This window comes from Oratosquilla oratoria, chromosome 5, assembly GCF_046742065.1.
Source record: "Oratosquilla oratoria isolate Oo_2021 chromosome 5, ASM4674206v1, whole genome shotgun sequence".
Taxonomy (NCBI): domain Eukaryota; kingdom Metazoa; phylum Arthropoda; class Malacostraca; order Stomatopoda; family Squillidae; genus Oratosquilla; species Oratosquilla oratoria.
This window is the reverse complement of record NC_134781.1, coordinates 5,665,600-5,686,480: the sequence shown is the minus strand read 5'-3', so window position 1 is coordinate 5,686,480 and position 20,881 is coordinate 5,665,600. Positions and strand designations below refer to the sequence as shown.

General features: G+C 48.7%; 2 protein-coding genes across 6 annotated transcripts in view; one reads left to right on the top strand and one right to left on the bottom strand.

The window, feature by feature from the left end:
* The window catches only part of LOC143025353 (uncharacterized), a 147,888-nt gene extending 137,500 nt beyond the window's left edge, over positions 1-10,388 (top strand). For all 5 annotated transcript variants that reach the window (XM_076184882.1, XM_076184883.1, XM_076184885.1 and 2 more), the window contains 6 exons: positions 1,592-1,745; positions 2,675-2,842; positions 3,859-4,773; positions 5,163-5,433; positions 5,895-6,016; positions 8,169-10,388. In XM_076184882.1, coding sequence (XP_076040997.1) covers positions 1,592-1,745; positions 2,675-2,842; positions 3,859-4,773; positions 5,163-5,433; positions 5,895-6,016; positions 8,169-8,969 — 2,431 coding nt within the window. In that variant the 3' untranslated portion in view covers positions 8,970-10,388. The remainder of the gene's footprint in view (positions 1-1,591; positions 1,746-2,674; positions 2,843-3,858; positions 4,774-5,162; positions 5,434-5,894; positions 6,017-8,168) is intronic.
* LOC143025354 (uncharacterized) overlaps positions 1-20,881 on the bottom strand; it is a 266,866-nt gene that overhangs the window by 226,890 nt on the left and 19,095 nt on the right. Inside the window, exon 3 of the mRNA XM_076184888.1 lies at positions 11,598-11,708. Coding sequence (XP_076041003.1) covers positions 11,598-11,708 — 111 coding nt within the window. The remainder of the gene's footprint in view (positions 1-11,597; positions 11,709-20,881) is intronic.

Here is a 20,881-nt window from a genome sequence, read left to right as displayed (position 1 = left end):
CAAGGGTGGTTGGTCAGGGACTTGAGATGGTTAAAGAAAATGGAGAAAAGTGGGAGATAAGCCAGTTCTTGTTTGCGGACGATACTGTGCTTGTAGCAGGATCAGAGGAGGGATTGAGGAACTTAGTGACAGAGTTTGGAAAAGTGTGAAAGAAGGAAGCTGAAGATAAATGTGGGTAAAAGTAAGGTGATGAGATGTACAGGGGGTGAAAGTGGCAGCAGACTGGAAGTGAATATTAAGGGAGAGAGACTAGAGGAAGTGGATAGTTTTAGATACTTGGGTGCAAATGTGGCAGGAAAGGGAGGAGTGGGGGTAGAGGTAGAATGTAGATTGAGAGAAGCGAGTAAATGGTTTGGTGGATTAAAAAGTGTAATGAGAAATAGACATTTGGGTATGAATGCTAAGAGGAGATTGTTTAAAGGAGTGATTGTGCCAACAGCACTGTATGGGGCAGAAACATGGAACATAAGAGAGGAAGAGAGAAGGAGTTTGAATGTGTTTGAGATGAAGTGTCTGAGAAGTATGATAGGGGTTACTAGGCTGGATAGAGTGAGAAATGAGGTGAGGAAGAGAACGGGGGTGGAAAGGGAGTTGGGAGATAGGGTGGACAGTATTAGGATGGTTTGGACACATGGAAAGAATGAGTGAAGAAAGACTAGTAAAAGAGGTGTGGAAGGCAGATGTGTAAGGAGTGAACATGAGGAGGCAACCTAGGATGAGATGGATGGATGGGGTAAAAGGGGCTTTGGGGAAGAGGGGAGTGTCTGTTGAGGAAGGATGGGAGAGGACAGAAAACAGGGGTGAATGGGGAATGGTTGTATATGGATGATGTTGTGATCCATGAGGTGGAATGGGCGGGGGATGGGGGGTGAGAGAGTATGTGTGAGCAATTTTTGACGCAGCTCGAAGGGATTTCTCCCCGTCTTCTCTTTTTCTGCATGAGGGGACGGAGAGGGGGGTTTGCCGATTTAATAAAGCGGCCTTGCTTTGGATGTGCTGTGTCTTGCGACACTGCTTCTGACCCAGGGCAGTGGACAAGATGCAGAGATGACCCGTCATCCAGGAGGTGCCAAGATAAGAGGGAGGGAAGAGGGTGGAGGGGAGTGGAGTATGTTGGGGATGGAATGGGTGGGAGTAGTTTTTATGCCTTTGTTTTTTGGCTATTTTCCTTGTAAGGAGGAAAAAGGCCTTTGGTATATGTATGTATTTATTTACTTCCAAGTAATATAACATTTGTGTAATATATAAACTTAAATATCATTATGATATTTTAGATAGCTTCATTGAATGCTGTTATAATGAAGACGCACATTTGTAAACTACAAAGCTATGAGAAACGCTGGCGCATTGATATACAGGCGTACCAAGTGTTTCCAAGTCTTTTGAACAATGTGTCAGAGTTAAGCGTTTACTTACGTCCATTTCCGTACGATTTCTTACCGATATTTTTTTAGTGACTACGTAGGTACGTACGTATGTATGTATGCATGTAAGCACAAGTTGTATGCATGCATTACGTAAGTGCACATGGGCACTCCAATAAGACTTCTCAGTTTCTTTCTCACCTTTTCTCTCTTTCCTTCGTCCGCAGAGCGCACAAGAACAAGGAGATCCGGCGCGTGATGGCTGAATCGACGTCAAGGAGCATCTCTTCGGAGGCCGAGCCCTTCAGCCTCGACTACGAGAAGCTCCTCGGGGCCATCACCGAACTCAACATCGTGGCGCAGGGCGACGCCGCGGCCGAGGTGAGGAGGCGGATGGACTCCCCCCCCCCCCCGAAAGAACCATGGTGTAGGGGAGGAGGAGGGATGGGTGGGTGGAAGCTGGAGGAGGAGGGGGTCATACTCGCTTAGCTCGAGAGGGATTAAGGAGAAGTCGCTTTAAAATGACTGATCAAATTCGTTGATAAAAGCCCCAAAGCATCCTGAGGAAATAATCATGCAAAGGGATTTTTTTTACTACTGGTTATTTTATATAATTTTTCTATAGAGTATTCAACTTACAGTTTACAGTGAAACCTGTTTTCTTGCACAGAAAAAATACATCGAATGCTCATTACAAACACTGCCTATCTGTAGTGATAACTATAAATGAGCGTTTAAAATATTCAGAGGAGCATCGAGTCGGTTGGTGTTGTAGTGGATAATGAATTAGTTTGGTGATGTGGTGGGTTCGTTTTAGTGAATGACGAGGTACTATATACTTCTAAATGTCTCAACAAGTTTGCTATGGTCCCTCATGCAACTATTGATAGAATATGAAATGTTAAACTGATTCGGCCTCCAAGTGGAGCACCATCCACTGCAGACTACCGAACCTGACCCGTTTAAAGCCAGAGGGAAAGCCAAACCGATCTTTCGCTACTGCTGTTGCACAGTCTGCAGAAGCAACAGCAGATCAGTAGCTTCAGCAGTCGTGAGGTGGAGTGGGGAGGGGGGCTCTGACATTTTGAAAGCAGTGCAGATCGTCAAATTTATTTTATCTTGACGTTTTGGATTTTTGTAGTCCTCATCTAGTGATAAAATTTTAATGTCGGAACAGAATGCTCATTTTTTTATTGAATTCCTGAAATGTTTGCTGGGGAGGATCTTGGGCAGGCCATGAAGGCGGTGCAAACGAAATGAATCCTTCTTTTTCTTCTTCTTCTTCAAGTTAATGCTTTGGATTTTTGCAGTCCGTCGAGAGTCTCCAGCTGACGCTGTACAAGAACGGTATCGTGGTCAACGGCGGCGACTTCAGGAGCTTCGAGCTGATCAAGACCCGCCAGTTCCTGCAGGACATCCTCGACGGGTTCTTCCCCTCCGAGCTGCAGGGCACCTACCCAGACGGAATACCCATCAAGGTCGGTTCTTAGAACACAAGAATGGAGGAGACTGTCAAAGACCATAAGGCCTATACTAGGCATTTCCATGTCCCTTACTACCTGCCATCCCGATCCATAATATTATCTCATCTTCTCTTAAGACAACCAATTGTTTCAGTGGTTACTAAGTCTATTCCATTCGTTAACAACCGTTGGTGAACCAGTTCTTGCCTATTTCCCACATAAGGTGTTTCTTACCCGAATCTCTGTCCACACAAGGTCAAAGGCTTTCTTGTAGTCAATATACAAATAGAACCATTTTTCTTCTTCTTGAACCTAAATAAATTTAATTCTTACAAAAACAAGATCGGTACGGTCTAAAATCTGCTTGTATTTCCTCGAGAGCAAAATTATCATTACAAAATTCTATCAATCTTAAAATTGCTGCCAACAGTTTACCTAAACACCTTAATAGTCGGTAGAGCGACGGGCTAGTATTAAGATGGTACCCGGAGAGTCCCGGATCGAGACAGCCGGGTTGATAATTATTTGAAAGACTTCTCTATTACGAGTCTTTTGTCCCATGACCTTAACAACAGAAGTTAGACCTCCATAAATATGTACACCGTTTACTTTTCTTTCCTCGTTATGAATAAGATCAATGGTTCCAATTAACTAGTCCTCTGAAATGTTACCTGTTTCTAAGACGTTATTCAATAATTTACATATTTACAGAGAGGGAGAGAGAGAGAGAGAGAGAGAGAGAGAGAGAGAGAGAGAGAGAGAGAGAGAGAGAGAGAGTAAGAGAGTGAGAGAGAGAGAGAGAGAGAGAGAGAGAGAGAGAGAGAGAGAGAGAGAGAGAGAGTAAGAGTGAGAGAGAGAGACGCATTTTCCTTCCGAGTTGCAAGGCGACTGCTCGTGTGGACCTGATCATTTGGAATGGGCCCGGGGTGTCGGGAAGACCCTTAAGACTCACCCTCGCGCCCTCCAGAGAGGCCACAGCAGCAGCAGAACCCTGTCACCAGTCAACGTGAACAGTTTCCTTTTTCCCGCAGGTGAGGGACAAACGCCAGGTCATCTTCTTGCCGAATTCGATGAAGAAGAAGGGTACCGGGGGTTCTCGGCCCCCGGTGCCCCCGAAGCCCCGCCTCCCGGTGGGCGACTCTGGGGGCGGCGCCTCATCCCTCACCTCCGTCACGTCCATGGTCGGCAGCGTCTCCGAGTGCGACTTCAAGATCAGCGATGGAGGAGAAGTGATTGCAGAGAGTGAAGAGCCCCCCGTATCGTCCGCGCCACACCAACCGCCTGCCGGGGTCGTGACCGAAGTCTCCACCGACATTTCTCGCCTCTGCCCTGACGTCGACAACAAGAGCGAGTCGAGTGACGTCAGCAGTCGGAGGAACTCCCTGCAGAAGGGAAGCGACAGGTCAGAGGGCGAGGGGGGCGGCCGGACCGAACAGATCATCAGCCGGCGGGGCAGCGAACTCTGGCGGCCGGTCGAGCGTGCCTTCGAGAGGACGGCCGCCGCCGCAGCCGATGTGCCCTCCAACACAGCCGCCACGCCTCGGAGCCGTCGTTCAAGCGACGCGCGGAGGGGCAGCGAACACCGCGTGCACCAGTGCCGGAGGTCCAGCGAGTGCCGCCGCAACAGCGACCTGGCGCGGCGGACGCTCGAGCTGGACCTCGGGCGCCGTACCATCGCCAAGCACCCACTCGAGTGGAACCGGATCAACCGCGGGGCTTTCCTCCTTAGGGACGACACCTTCGACTCCAATGGGAACCAGCTGCGGCGCGGCAGCGTGGGCATGAACGTGGGCGTGAGCGTCGGGACGGGCGGCGACACTTACGACATCGACCACATCAGGAACCGGCGCACGAGCGTCGAGGACTTCCTGGCCAAAGTTCCCACCTGTGTCGTCAAAAACGGCAAGATCGTCAACCTGAGGGAGGAGGTGGCCGACATGCTCATGGTAAGTAAGGAACTCACCCATCCCCCTCCTTTTCTTTCACGTTGTTTTTCTCAGTTTTGTATTCAAAGAGAAATAGTGATCATACATACATACATACATATACCAAAGGCTTTTTCCTCCTACACGGGGGGTAGCCAAAAAGAAAAAGGCATAGAAACCACTCCCACCCATTCCATTTCCTATATATTCCACTCCCCTCCACCCTCCTCCCTCCCTCTTATCTCGGCACATCCTGATAATACTCGTATTTAACTTCCGTCATCTCTCCTTTCTGTTCTCCTTCGATTCCAACTTGTATACCTCCCATGTAGCGCAATACTGTCCCCCGAGACAGAAACGGTGGTGATTTATCAGCGACGAAATACAACTTCATCCTGTTTCATTCCCAGGGCCCTTCGAGGAAGAACTCCCTGACCTTGGTCCACACGCCTGTCCTGGACGAGCAGGGCGAGAGTCAAGAGGGGACGGACCAGGAGTTTGCAAAGGGACCGGGGTCGCTGCTCTCGACGACGTCGACGACGACGACGACGACCCTCCACACGCTCCAGCCCTACGACGACCGTGTCGTGCCCTCGCCGGCCATCACGCCCACGAGTCCCCATGCTCCCCACGACCACCATCACCCGACCAGGACGACCCTCAGGATCAAAGTCGAGAACGGTAAGCTGCTGGAGAAGGGGGCTGAAGAGGGCACAGGACGGGACGGCAAAAACGTACCCGTCCTCCTGCCATTAGGTAAGGTAGATGGGGGTTTTCCATGATAAGAGCATGGAGGCCGGCAGGAGCCTACAGGGCCTACGGTTTCACAAACGACGAAGTGCCTCGGTGCCGTCTGCTAATGGCCAACAGCTTCTCTCTGTCTATATACCAAAAGCCTTTTCCCCCTTGTAAGGGAGGTACCCAACCAAGACATGCACTCATTCCCGCCTAATTCCAACCCCACCCGTTACCCGTTTCCCTTTTATCTTAGCACTTTGTGGCACTACTACCCAGGTTAGAAGTAATGCAGTAAGACGCAGCACATCCACAGCAGGACCAACCACTTTATTGACACGGCAAACCTCCCTCTCAGTTTCCGTGCCAGTCATTTATTTATTTGCTTCCTTTCTGTGTCACTGCAGGCACTGAGACCTACCTGATCAAGCTGAAGGCGACGGACACCCTCGACACGCTCCGGTCCTACCTCCACTCGTACCGCGGCGACTACGACGACTTCGAGCTCGTCAGGTCGTACCCGTACCAGGTAAACCAACTAGCAACTATTACTACTACTAATACTACTACTAATGCTACTACTACTATTGCTTCTTCTTCTTCTCCTTCTGCTTTTTCTTCCATTTCTTCTTTTTCTTCTTCTTCTCCTTTTTCCCCTTTTCCTCTCTTCCTTCTTATTCTCCTTTCCTTCTTGTTCTACATCTTCACATCTTCATCTATGTTAGGAAGTTGCCCTCATTTCTAGTCCTCATTCTTCGGTCCTCATCACTCCTCCCGCCCTCACCTAGTCTCTGGTCCCTCCCACGACTTTTGACCAAGGAGGCTCCCAAGGGAATCGCCATGGGTCCAGCAGCGTGACTCGACCAAAGCTTCCTTGTCTTGAGGCCGACGGGAGAGACAAAGGAGGAACTCCCGTGCAGTACCAGCATCAGTCCCAGCGATGACTCAACCAGAGCCTCGCCTGACCACTGAACTCTAGGAGGAACTCATGTGCGGAAGTAGCCTCCCATACCCTCTGTCTTCGTGAGTCGGCACCGTAAGAACGTTCTGCGTCCGACTTTCTACGCATCGACTTTGTCCTTGCGCCAACTAAGGGGACGGGTCATGACCTGCCCGTGTACATAAGACCGGACGAACGCCGAAGATTCAGATCGACTCGGAGCATCACACTATGAGCCTGGCTCGCTGATTCCTTGATGTCTCACCTCTTCCCCACTTCCCAGCAAACAGACCAAGTTGGGACATGACTTGAAAAACAAAGTCGTCGCCTCACTCCCTGTCTCGCTCCCTCTTTTTCTCGCACTTAGAGCGAGCTATTATCATTGGCGCCCAACATTCATATCTAAATAAACAAAGTCTCTCCATCAGAGTTTGCCCTCTACCCAGCCTAACATTTGACGTCCAACGTGGGGCAAGACTACCAGCCAAACGTCATCATCACCTCCATCATCATATATTTCTTCTTCTTCTCTATCATCTTCTTCAATATCATTATATTCTTCTTTTTCTTCTCCATCATCTTTTCCATCTTATTCTTCTTATGCTTATTCTTCGTTCTTTTCTTCCAGTTCTTCGTCCTTTTCTTCGACTTTTCTTATTATTTGTCGAAATATTTGGATGGAACATGCAAACTCACCAGTTAGAACTTTGACAGTGCATGACTCCTGTAGCAGCTCGTTGTCAAACTTTCCGTCAGAGATTTCTGTGTAGAATTTAGAAAGAGACGTGTCGTTGGCAATGTTCAGTCCATACCAAGGCTTTAAGAGGGTAGAATTGCCCACTTGTGCTATGCTAGCTACGATAAAACCCATACAAATGCCATAAACAAAACACTCCGACACTTTTACCGAATCAGCCATTCATATACTGCGCCGAATGGTACCGAGGAGTATTCGGAGGGCTCGAAACTCGAGAGGCACGAAATTTCTAATTGGAAGGTCTGAACGGCTCGCGATTTTTTTTTTTTTTTTTTTTTTTTTTTTTTTTTTTTTTTTTTTTTTTTTAGTTAAAAATTTTGTTTAATAAAATTTGATTTTTTTTTTTTTTGTTTTTTTTTTTTTTTTTTTTTTTTTTTTTTTTTTTTTGGGAACGATAGACTTTTTTATGTGGCCTTAAGTATGACTTGGACTCTTTCAAAAGGCGTGGTTATCAAAACATCTCCCCAATATTTTCCTCTGCCTTGTTTCTTCGCTGTGAGTTTTTGGAAGACCTTTCTACATCATTTTCCACCTGTCTCTGGCTTGGGCTCTTTCAGAAAAAGGGATCTGGTAGGAACTGCTGCTGTCTTCATATGTAACCACAATGTACAGTATTTTAGCACGCTGTCATGCTCCCCTGATGCCTTATGCAGACAACACACATACACACACTCACACATACATTACAAACACTCACGCGCGCGCGCAAGCACGCACACACACAAAGCCAGTTTTCTACCTCATGCACATCCTTACACAAAAGCCTCCTATGGCAGAAGAAAATACATTCTCGGCCGGCTGCCCGTGGGAGGAATGGGGGGAAGGCGATGAGAATGCTCCCCGAGGCTCCCACCCTACTTTCACCAAAGCCGAGGTTGTTCACGGTAGGACCGTGTGTAACTGACAGAAGGCTGCAACTGACAGACGGACTTACCGTCTCACCTACTCCTATTTCCTGTCTATTTATCTCCGTCTCTCCCGCAGGTGCTGGGCCAGGGCGACGCCACAATGCAGGAGCTGGGCCTTGTCCCGAACGCGGCTCTCCACCTCAAGTGCGTCGCCCCCAAACCCCCGAAGCCGCCCGAGTCCCTCTCCCTGCTGGCCACCACAACCACCGTGTCCGCGCCCAGCCTCCCGGCCAGCGCTATCCCCCCCGGGGGCGATCTGGCTGACCTGGCCATGAGCATCGGCCTCATGCATCTTTGTGGCGGTGGTGGCGGCGGACCCGGTATCGCTTCTGCAGGTAGTATTGGTGGTGGTGGTGGTAGTGGTGGTGGTGGTGGAGGTGGTAGTATTCTCGGTGGTGGTATTGTTTGTGGTGGAGGTGGTGCCACGGCTCCAGTGTCCGGTATCGCTGGAAATGTTGGTGTTAGTAGTAGTGGCGGTGGTGTTAGTGTTAGTGGTGGTGGTGGTGGTGATGGCGGTGGAGGTGGAGGTGGAGGTGGAGGCGGTGGAGGTGGTGGTAGTAGTGGCGGTGGTAGTGGCGGTGGTAGCGGCGGTGGTAGTGGCGGTGGAGGTGGAGGTGGTAGCAGTGGCGGTGGTGCTGGTATGGGTAGAAGTTTGAGCAGTGGTGCAGAAAAGGAGAGGACGGAGAGGGCGGAAAGGCCGGAGAGGACCCCTCGGCCGGCCAGCGCCAGCTCCCTGCGGAGATCGCCGTCGCCCATCCTGCCGCAGATCCCACCGAACCTGCACCCGGCGCTCCTGCCGACCAACGTGCCCCTCCTCTGCCTCCCCGACGCTCACAACTCGAACGCACAACATGGCCGCTGGGACGACACGTCCTAGGCCCGACAACAACAGCAGTCACCTTGTTTTCCCTTATTATCTTTCTTTATTTTGAAGTTTCGTGACTGTATTTAACGAGTTCGTCGACGTACTTTTCTTTGGTACACGATGACGTGCCTTCAGGTGTAGCACAGGTGGTGTCCCACCTTCTGGCGCCACTTGAAGTGCTACATCTGAAGTGGTTTAAATCTGCTTTGGGATTGAAAGAGAATATACTACTACTACTACTACTACTACTACTACTTCTACTACCACTACTACTGCTGCTGCTGCTGCTGCTACTACTACAACCACCACTATTAGTACTTAAGTACCTTAGGTACAAGTTACCAGACGAGAGAGAGAATGTGACCCAAAGGCAACAGTAAACTAGCCGACAACTTCGCGTCCGGCTTCGACAATGGATTTCTTAGCTGTGATTACAAAATCACTTTTGTAGCCAAAATAGGCCATCGTATATGTAAAACAGAGCGAACCAAAGCGCGTTCCAGCTGGGGTTAAGATGTCGGGGTGGGATGGAAGTGTGTGTGTGGGGGGGGGAGGCATTATCCTAAGAGGTGGCCCGGCTGGTCAGACACAAGATCCGGGTATCCAGACCCTCCCAGACCCTGCCCTTACACGGTACTACGCAGTGGAAATAATATATTTTTAACATGTGAGCCGCCACCCGCTCTACGCAGTGGCTAGGCATGACCGCCTTTTTGGAGCACCTCAGAAGGGGATGGAAGACCGTCGAGTGCCCTCCCTAACGTTACGTGCAGACTCTCTTGGGGTTTCGAACCGCCTACCTCGACTTGCCAGACGCTGGCGAGGGCCAAGTCCATCGCTGGGCTCCCCACCATTCTCCCGAGCACGGGGATGCAGACGTCACGCCCACTTGACGCCCTTCTCAAGAACAGCCGGGAGTGCACGGCAAGACGTTGCCTTCGCAAGTTCGGTTCGCCGAGGACCGGCCAAGGGTGCGTGCAGCAGCAGGGTGGGTTCGCGGGGAGCGGCGTCTACGCCACGCCAACCCGGCCACTGCCTTTGACAACTCCAATCGTCTGTTCTAGCTGCCGCCAGGCGATTTCATTCGGCAGAGGGACAACACCCCCGCCCAGCACAGCAAAAGAGTCAAAGGGAATATTATACATCATGTGTGGTGACCACTCCCTTGGAAATGTGGGGTGGGAGAACCCAAACATTTTATATCAAAACCCTAAGAAAACCAACAGGAGCCGGATGGATTTTTATTTTCAAAGAGAGAAAGAAGCCACCGACGGGGCACCAGGAGGAACACAACACCCACCCCCCACCTCCCAGAAAAAATTGAGTAGGGGTCGGACCTCATTCACTCATGTGAACATCATATAATTAACATATTGCATTAGAAGGGTTTGGCTGGCTGGAAGATTGCAGATGCAGCCACGATGGGGAGAGGGAGAGGGAGAGGGAGAGGGAGGGAGGGAGAGGTAGGGAGGGAGGGAGGGAGGGAGGGAGAGGGGGGAGAGAGAGAGAGAGAGAGAGAGAGAGAGAGAGAGAGAGAGAGAGAGAGAGAGAGAGAGAGAGAGAGAGAGAGAGAGAGAGAGAGAGAGAGAGAGAGAGAGAGAGAGAGAGAGAGAGAGAGAGAGAGAGAGACCGACCGACCGACCGACCGACCTGAAGGACTGAAAAGAGGTGAGGGGAGGGTTGGCCGTATCTGCAGTCTGCCTGCCTGCCAGCCAGGTAGCCAGGTAGCCAGAGCCCAACTTGTACAGAATGTTTTTAATACTATGAGTGCCAACACTTCCACCAGTGACAGCAACAAACCACGACCCCTCCCGTGCTTTCGGGACAAACCTGGATGGACGTTCAATGAACATTTGTTGCGCGGGCGGGGGTCCTCCCTTCTTCTCTCCCTCCCTCCCACCCACCCCCCAGTGTAGATTTTCGTCATACTTATGGATGGATGGATGGGCGTAACGCCCACCAACACGTTTCGACGACTTCGAGGACAATCGGTCCGTAACTGACAGATCCGAAAACTCGAAATGGAGTGATCCATTACATTCGCAAAATGCAGTGACCATTTGTAGTCACTCGCAGAATGGAGTCACTTATTACCTTGGCAAATCGAAATGATCATTTGCATACACAATCACCAGGAGGAAGACTTGCCTCCAATATGAAAAATAACCATTAATGGGAAAAAAAACGGACAATCAATGAGAGATCAAAATCACAAAGATTTAAAGTTTTAATTAGAAAACACACACAGACACCTTCATACAAGGCAATGCTGAGGGTTCCAATGCGTGACTTCTTGTCTATGGAAAACATGTCTATGGCTGTGCCATCAAATTTCGAAAGACGGGGAGTGGGTGGATGAGAGCGTCACCAACACGCGCTTGAAGACGTCTTCTACTCCTCCAAATGATGAATTTATCCACTCATTTATGCGTGAGGCGACTTAGGTGCTTACACATGTCGCACAAATACGTTTACTGTTGTAATACTTAGAATTCCTTCAGGCATGTGATACAGACCAAAGTGACGAAGAAAAGAGAAAGGCGTTGAGGTATCAAACGATTTTTTTTTTTCGAATCGAACCGAAAGCGCCCCGTGCATGACATTACGCGACAAGTGCGCAAACAACTCCCGCACACTTACCGGCCATGTCCTGCTGCTCACTGAGGGTCCTGCCACGTCCCGTCTTGTCCGGGATACACTCGAGCGGCGGCCGGGACCTCTTGTGCCGGCTGGACGGCAGGGGAAATACATCTAAAGGGAATGGGTAGAAAACGCCATTGAGAGAGGTAGAGGTGGTCGGACGCACGCAAAGCACGCGTACAGTGGCGGACAATGGCCCTACAGGGTATATAGGCTCATGCCGACGGGTCAGATATCTTAGGGACCCGCCGAAACATGTGTATCAATATTATCAGTGAATGAATGAATTAACAGTTAAACAAAAGTATTTCGTAAAATGAGATGTAGCAATATGATTAATGAATGAATCAATAATAATCAAACAAAAGTATTTCGGAAAATGGTATACATAAAAGACTAAATACATAAGTAAAATGAAATGAAAAAAGAAAACCATAAGAATGTTTTGTTCCTAATTAAATCCAAAACAAAATCAATGTTCACAGGGCCCAATGTCCACGCGCGCATACTAAGCCTAAGGCATACAAATCGTTCATCTGCTTGTGCAAACGTCATTTGTTCTTTCTAGCTGCCCTGTATGCACAACAGTCCTCCATGAGCTTACTGGAGATTAACGAGAAGCAATGTGCCAAGAGACTAACATACGCACAATTCCCCTAATGCCGGTGTCACACTATACGGCGGCATGGGATGCGGCCAGATTATGGGCAAGTTCAGTTATCCTGTTAAAATCACCTGCCGACAGCCAGAACTTTGTATAACGATAACCACCATCTCCCCCTGGGAACTTCGCTGTCGCCAACAGCAAGCCGCAACGGCGGCGCCGGTCAGTGTGACATCGGCCTAATGCATAACTGTAAACATACTGCATACCAAAGTACTGCAGGAATGGTCTCCCTGTGTGGTTCCACAGCGCCAAGATCGCCCGAGCGCTTTACTGTTTGTCACTAAACACAGAAAGTCTCCGTACAGTATTAGAACACGGGTCGACATCGCTCTTATAAACTGGCGATGTCAGCAGCAGTGAAAGTGGCAAATCAGCGTCATCGTTCGCCAGCGTAAGTAGCCTCATGTCGCTGAATGCAGAAAGTCTCTGCCTACAGTATTATACTGTAGACATCCTCCATGCGAACAGACAACGTCGAGGGTTTTTTCAACCGCTGGAGTAGCGGCAGCGATATGGGTAAATGCACGTCGCCAGCAGCCAGTTACATTACCTGACGCCGCCTCTTTGCACCTGCAAGCAACCAAGCAAGCAAGCCAACGGCTAAGTTGGCAATAGCTTTTGTCAGGTCAAGTGACCCTTTACTGCTGCCTTACGAGTGCATACTAGATCGTAGATTAGTCGAACCACGAACTAGGGTCGCCCCTGCGAGTTTAATTCTGTAGTCGGGTTTTAAGGTACGGCAGTGACGTAACGTCGACGTGTATCTCCCGAAGTCTAGTCTTACGCGAGTTGAAACGGTGCGCATGCGCAACGCAGAGTCAAAAATCCCTCCGAACTCCGTCCCCGCCATTCACTGTTTTTGGGCATCAAGAAGGGATCTTAAGTGGCTTAGCAACTATAAGAAAGCCTGCGGCCTTGCATTATCCAAAATGCAACAATAGGTAGAGCAAGAGTAATGCTTTTAGTAAAGATTTCGCATCTTCTGATGAGACCAGAGCATTGTATGAGACTTACACTCTTAGGACAAAGCTCTTAGTAACGATTTCGAGCCTTTTAGTAAGAAGAGAGCAAAGATTAGTGGCCTACATACACATTTGCAATTTCATTTTCCAGATCTGGAACTAGCCACGTCACATAGAATCGAAGCAGATTTTGTCGACGTGAACTCAATTTCGTTGAATTCTTCAGTCAGGATGACTTACTTTCTTGTCCTCCTTCATAACATAGGTGGGTTTCCACGTCCTACTAGAGGCCACAAGTATTTTTCATAACCTGTACGAAGACAAACACAATGATTTGACTCCGAAGGATTTTTCCTGCGACATTTTGGCTCCGTAGATAAAGCCGCGCTTGCCCACCACCCCCACCCCCACTTCATGGGTCGGGGCTGCCACGCGGGGGGGGGAGGGGGCAGCACTCCTGCAGTGCTTCTCGCGCCTTCCCAAGGGCCGCCGGTGACCCAAACGAAAGAGGAAGCCGACAGAAATCGCCTTAAGAAATGCTTTCAGAATGAGCGTATAATCAAGATTTTTGTTTTAGTTCGCAAGGGTGTCCGGTCCTATTTAGGATGAACCCCTCTCGCCCCTATGGGTAACTTCAGGAAAAGGAGGAGGATCGAGGGCCTTCAGGAAACGGTTCGTTTCGCCAGATGGATCCTGATGTACCGCATCACCCCACCCCTCCTTTCACCCGTTAACACAGTGCGAGTGATGGACAGCTCTGTGCGAACGGAGACGGCGAAGGGACAGGGTAGCGGCCCATCCTCTCCCAGTGTTTACAAAGTCATAAAATCAAAACGTTGCGCACGTGCTGCGTACAAATCAAGTCACGGGATCACATGATGAGGATCATTTTCGCGGTCTCTGATCTTAATTAAGAATGTTCGAGAGTAATTATGACTTCATCATTCTCGCTGGCCTCGATGAGATCATGCATGTAATCAAGACTTTCTCGAGCAACTCTCTGGGAAAAGAAAATGGATGAGACGAGCCGTGAGGAGAGATCCCTCCCCCCCCCCTTCGCTTTGCTCCCCCAAGAAGGGACTCGTCGAAGCTTCATAGAAGCAACAGCAACCGGTGCTTGTGCCTGAAACTCGCCGGGGGGGAAAGGATTTTGCGCCGATCCATCACCCATCCAGTTTCGACTCGTCCTTGGACGCCGTCGCTTCGAAGTGCAGAGCTCCGCGACTCAAAACGTCGCCAGACGATTTCAGTTGGATGAAAGTCGACCCCCGGGCTGAGAGGAGCTTCGACCACACTTGGAAGGGGGGCGACGATCCACGGCGGAATGAAATCACTTGGCGCACGTCACTCACACACCGACCTGCAGAGTGCGGTACGGAGTTGAGGGGGGTCAGCAGAGGATTACATATTAAAAGACAGAAAAGTCGCAGTGCTCTGTTTTAGCTTTCTGAGAAAAAGAAAAAAAAAAAAGTCTTCACATATGTATAGCAACTGCTCCAGCCGCAACTGGTTGGCTGGAGATGTTCCCATACAAGTGATTCTCTCTTTTCTCAGACACATCGAAGCAAAGTATACAGATGTGTTACCAGAAGCACTTGTTGGTATATTTCTGAAGCGTTTTCGTTCAGATTGCTGGAAATATACAAATTCTACAGATTCCCAACGAGGAGAGAGAGTGAAAAGGAGTTTTCTGTTGAAGTGCCCGACACTTCGCCACAAACGTGACTGTACCTGTAGTAAGCAGAGCGTGCGTAACCAGGTTCCCCCCCCTCCCCCCATAACTGCTGCTGGTGCTGCTGCCGCCGGGACTTGGGCCGCCAGAGAAAGAACACCAGGACCCCGGGCACAACGTAAGAACCCCGATATTCATGTTCCCACCTATTGAGGCCCAATGGGTTGGTTCAGAGTACAACGCATCAACAATGTTGTCGAAGAGGTCCCGACAGCAGGTCGTGATGACAATTGGTCTGGACGGACCGTCCCCTTCGGATAAATCCTTGGACCACGAAGAGGCCTTGAAAGCTTCTCAACCACCGTATACCGGGAGGAATGGAATTAGAGGAAAGCTCGGCAACAGGACTGAATGACGCGAGTGTACTTACACCCTTCCCCACATACCCGACCCGATCCATCTAATAAATATTTGCTTGGCCCCGCCGGCGCCGGCGCCCTTCGTGAGGCGACGATGCAGCAGCAGCAGCAGGTGGGGGGTGGGGAGAAGAGAGAACTCTGCTCGTGGTAGTGATGATGACGATGATGATAACCATGGAGTGATCATGGTGGTGTAAAAACCGTCACTGTGGTAGTAATGATTTTTGTTGAAGACCGTGGCAAACTAAAAAATGATGCAGATATTTATGATAAGCATGGCTGTGTGTGTACATGTGTGCGCGTGTGTGTGCGCGCGAGTTGCAAATCTACCGGTATATCATCGATGTAATCCAGATTTTATAGCGTCGATGTCCTCCGTATTTATAATTACGATCGGTGTTTATTCAGATTTATATCATCAGTGTCCAGATTTTTATCATCAGTGTAATCCAAGTTGACGTCATCAATCAATGTCCTACAAAAATGTATCATTGATGTATCAACAGATTTATATCCTCGGTGTACATTTCTCAGAAACAGTTGGTGTGCTCGGGACCACTTGAAGGTAATACGAGGCAGTCCCATGTCACCAAATTATATTTCGCCAAATTTCCGACCTTAAAATTAATCTAACTTACCCTAGAACCTTACCAAAAGTCTCACCTAACCTCACCATATGACCTAGCCTGAAACCAAAATTAACCTGGCTTTACGACCTCATTAAACCTAATCTGAAACTAACCTAACTTAACCAATTAAAGGGAGTTTGGGGATATGCCTAACATAAAGGTGTTTGGCAGAAGGCATTTTGGCGAAACGTAATTTGACGAAGCGCAATTTGTCTAAATGTGAAGGAGCAACAATTTAACAGACATTCCTCTACAATTGTGTATGTATACATAATGTGTGTGCGTCTGTGTCTGTGTATATGCATGTGTATCCGTGTCTGTGTATGTGTATCTGTGTGTGTGTCTCCGTGTGTCTGCGAGTATGTGCATGTGCCCGTGTGTGTGCGTGTCTGTGTGTCTGTGCCCGTGTGTGTGTGTTGTGTGTGTGTGTGAAAGAGAGAGAGAGAATACGTATAAAACAGCCTTGGCGTGCCTGTGTGCACCTGGAGCGGCTCCTGCAGGACTCCTAGCCCGTTCCTATAGGATTATAATATATAATATATATATATATACATATATATATATATATATATATATATATATATATATATATATATATATATATATATATATATATATATATATATATATATGTATATATATATATATATATATATATATATATATATATATATATGTATATATATATATATATATATATATATATGTATCTATATATATATATATATATATATATATACGCAAATAGACAAACCACACAATTTCAGACACCCGTACCTGCTCCACGGTGGTATCATCCTCATTTTGAAGTTGGGACAATGCAAAAACATGTCTCGTTGTTGGGGATTGAAGTTTTTTTTTTCTTGTTTGTGTGGAGAACAGCAGCAGCAGTTTTCTTGCAAGAGATTCGTGTTAAGATCAAAGTATCACCCGCCGATGCAACAACATGAGCGAAAGATGCACTTGCACGGACATGATGCCACATCCGCGAGGCAGGTGCAGGTGTACTTTTCATGACTTCCTCCTCCTCCTCCTCCTCCTCTTTCTCCTCCCTAGTCCCTGTCTTCTCCATTTCCTCCACGTGAGTTCCCTCCGTCAGCTCAGGACGACCTTTCCCCCACCCACCCTCCATCATTCTATCCCCACCCCTACCACCACCTTTAGGTCCAGACTTCATTTTCGCTTTCCCAGACTCTGCCCTTATCTCGATTTTTTACGGTAAAGGCTAGTTCCAGACCAGAGACGTTTTTACCAACTCTAGAAACTAATTTCCACATTTTTTTCAGTAAATTGTATTGTAAAAATAGTAGGACTACTAAGAAATAAAGAAAATCTAAACGTCACGCATGTTTCATCCATAAATGCCCATCTCAAAGGAGACCTTGAAGAAATACTCCTTTGTTCCGTGATGGAGTCTGTTGACGGCGGCGCACAGGAGGAAAACAAACTCCTCTGGCTGTCACTGGGGACCATCTTTCCCGCCATTCCCACACCCCACCCGGTTCCCTTCCCGTCCTCCTCCCGTCCCCTTCCTGTCCCTTACCGTCCCCTCCTATCCCTTCCCGTCCCCATCTCGCCCCCCTCCTGTCCTTTACCGTCCCCTCCAATCCCTTCCCGTCCCCCTCCTGTCCCTTCCCGCATCCTCCTGTCCCTTCCCGTTCCCCTCCTGTCCCTGTCCTGTCCTGTCCCTTCTCGCCCCCCTCCTGTCCCTTCCCGTCCTCATCCTGTTCCTTCCCGTCCCCCTCCTCTCCCTTACCGCCCCTATCCTGTCCCTTTCCGTCCCCATCCTGTACCTTCCCGTCCCTTACCGTCGCCCTCCTGTCCCTTCCCGTCCTCCTCCTGCCCCTTACCGTCCTCCTCCTGCCCCTTCCCACCCCCTCCTGTCCCTTCCCGTCCTCCTCCTGTCCTTTCCTGCCCTCCCCTGCCTCTTCCCGTTCTCCTCCTCCTGTCTCTTCCCATCCTCCTCTTCATGTCCCCTCCTGCCCTCCCCCTGTCTCTTCCCGTCCTCCTCCTCCTCATGTCCCTTGCCGTCCCCATCCCTCGTGCCTCCCTCGGGAGTCCTGCGGTCGCGACCACCTGTCCCTCCGAGACGCCGTGTCGATGTTGTGTGTACTTGGTGTTGGGTGTGAACAAGGACCAAGGCAGCGTGCGGCGGCGGCACAGTCGTCCTTCTGCGTGTTGTCCGGGATTCTGATTGTGTTACGTGTCACTCTCGCATTCATGAAGTGCAATACGTGATTTCTCTTCCGTCTCGCGTCGAGCCCTCTTCACTCACTACTCATGTAAGGCTATGAGGATTAGATAACGGTAATTCGCTCAATAAAGATCTCCATTTTTTTTACACAATGGCAAATGAAGACTGAGACTGTAGACACTCAAAACGTCAATATTTGGCGTTTACCGTTGACTGCACCAAAGAGAACAGCAGATGTATGTTAAGATTATGGATAGATTGTATTTTTGTATGTTGGTGCTAAACTAATCATTCATTGCTTTCGCATTCGGTAAGGATGTGGAAAAAAAAAGCTCAGTTGGAGTGCTAGGTCAGTTCGGCAGTGCTCAGTCAGTAGTAGGTTCTTCACTTGTAAACTCTGTTTCAAGACGTCTGAGGAAGTTAGATTCGCCTTATGTCAACAGCTCCGGCTGCAGTTTCTGGCGCAGAGCGAGTCGCGCTTTTTTCAGACAGAGACCGTTGAAGCAGAGTATATCCATCTGTAGAGACCGGGCGTGGACGCGTAGCCAGTCTGGTGCTCGCCTCAGGTTGGGGAGCAGCGTATGGATGTGGTGCATTTCCCCTGTACATGAAAGCCTGTCCACAACTTGACCCTCTATGATACTTCTCATGAATACATGACAAGGTTGGTAGCCTACTTCTGGCGTTTATGTTACCTATCAATCAATACATGTTACAGTGTACTCACCGTCTTTTAATATCCTTTTGCAATTAAAAAAGTATATGTGTGTGTTTTAACATGGCAAAACGACACTTGCCCTTTTTGCTTCCTTTACCGTTGACTGGGGCTCCTTAGACGTCCCTTCTTCCTTCCTCATCCCTACATACACAGGAGACAGCGCGCATTACACAAAACGGGTCACATGGGTACTTGTGGGCCATCGGTCGCCACCTTTTAATATACGTTTTCAAAGATAATCTACAGGGTTAGGTGTGGTCAGCCTAGGTTAGTCGGGCAGTTTTTGTAATTTGTAAGTAATTTTATAACAAAAAAGCTGCATGTTAACCTAACCTAATAATTTTATTTTATTTTTTTGTTATTCACAAATACAGATGTGTAAAAATATATTATTTGTTTCTTAGATTGCATCTATTTCTCCAAATAACGATGGTCTTCTATACTCGCCAACTGTCGGAATAGACAATAAAACCAGAACGCAAATTAAATGGCGGCGACAGATAATCCACATGCATCGTAATATGCGTATTATGCTCTTCCTTCTTTTATTTTCTGACCGGCATCCTGTGGGCCTTTTCCCCTATCTTTATGTATGTGTGTGTGTGTGTGTGTGTGTGTGTGTGTGTGTGTGTGTGTGTGTGTGTGTGTGTGTGTGTGTGTGTGTGTGTGTGTGTGTGTCTGCGTGTGTGTGTGTGTGTGTGCTCGCGTGCGTGTGTGAGTCGGGGGAGGGGGAAGAAGGAACGAGGCTTTTCTGCCGCTCTCTGATATCTATGTCGACACAAATGCTCCGAAATATCGTTCGAGGTCTTTGAAAAACGAAAAAGACTAGAATACAATGGCGCGCGAATACCGTCACTTAATACTCCTGCGGTTGCTCTTCCCCATTCTTAATTCAAGTGAAGACAATACAACGCCTAGAACCTCTGAAGTGTCGAGCCTGGCGCGCAGCCAGAACAGATGTACAAGAGGTCTTAAAAGGGAGTGAAAGGGTAAATCAAGGTAAGTTTAGCAATTTTGCAAGTTGTAGTGCTTTCCAAGCATCTCGTGCAACGTCGATAACTGGTCTTTCCGCTTGACCTGCCAAGTCACCGGACTTCCCATGCGGCAATTAACGTTCTCACGTGACGTCGCCGTCTGTTCAGGGACCCAACACATCAGATATTACATGGACAATGTTCAAGTATTATCTATGTTACTCTGACGCTATCTGGAGGATACTAAATCTCAGAGGCCTTTGATCTGCATTCAAAATTCGAGATGGGCCATGAGTCCCAAAAATAAAAGCAGTGTAAATGTCGTTATTTTCTATAAAACAATGGTCGTGATAAGGCCCCTTCACCCATGCAGCAGTGCTAGATAGTCTGCTTCATGCTTGCCAACGAGTAATCCGGGCCAGGCGTGCGGGCTGCCACCCCTCATGACGTCATATCGGCTCGGAGAGTGACCTTGACCCTCGACCAACAATGTTGGCAGCAGTCGACCAAAGCAACAGGGAATGTGGGAGGAGGGGGAGGGCACCATATGGGGTCCTGTCGGGATTACACCGCCTCATGGCCGAGTTTTGTAAATACACACATACTACATACATAAGTTATTCACATGTTCTCAAGACCAAGGATATTCAGGCCACAGGTTAAGATATTCTTAGAAACAGGTAGCATGATTAAAGGGTTATCAATAGGACAAGCTGATTGTACAATGTAACACATGACCCGCTGAATAGACAAGTGCAAAAGGATTGACTGATGAAGAGGCCTGCGATGCATACACAACGCAGAAGAAGCCAGGTGAGGCATACTAAAGTTCATGAGACGATGTATACAAAGATACTGTGCTAGTGATGTATTTGTCACTTGCTTAGTGGGGAGTTGTCAACGGGCGGCCACTTGCGTCGTCAGGTGAGGAGCATCGGGTTGAGGGATCATTTATTTTGGTGTCGTGGACGGAAAGGCAGCAGCCTTGGCAAAAGTCTACGGGTAGCAACTATCTGTCTCACCGCAGGTCCTGTCCGACCCCATCACGA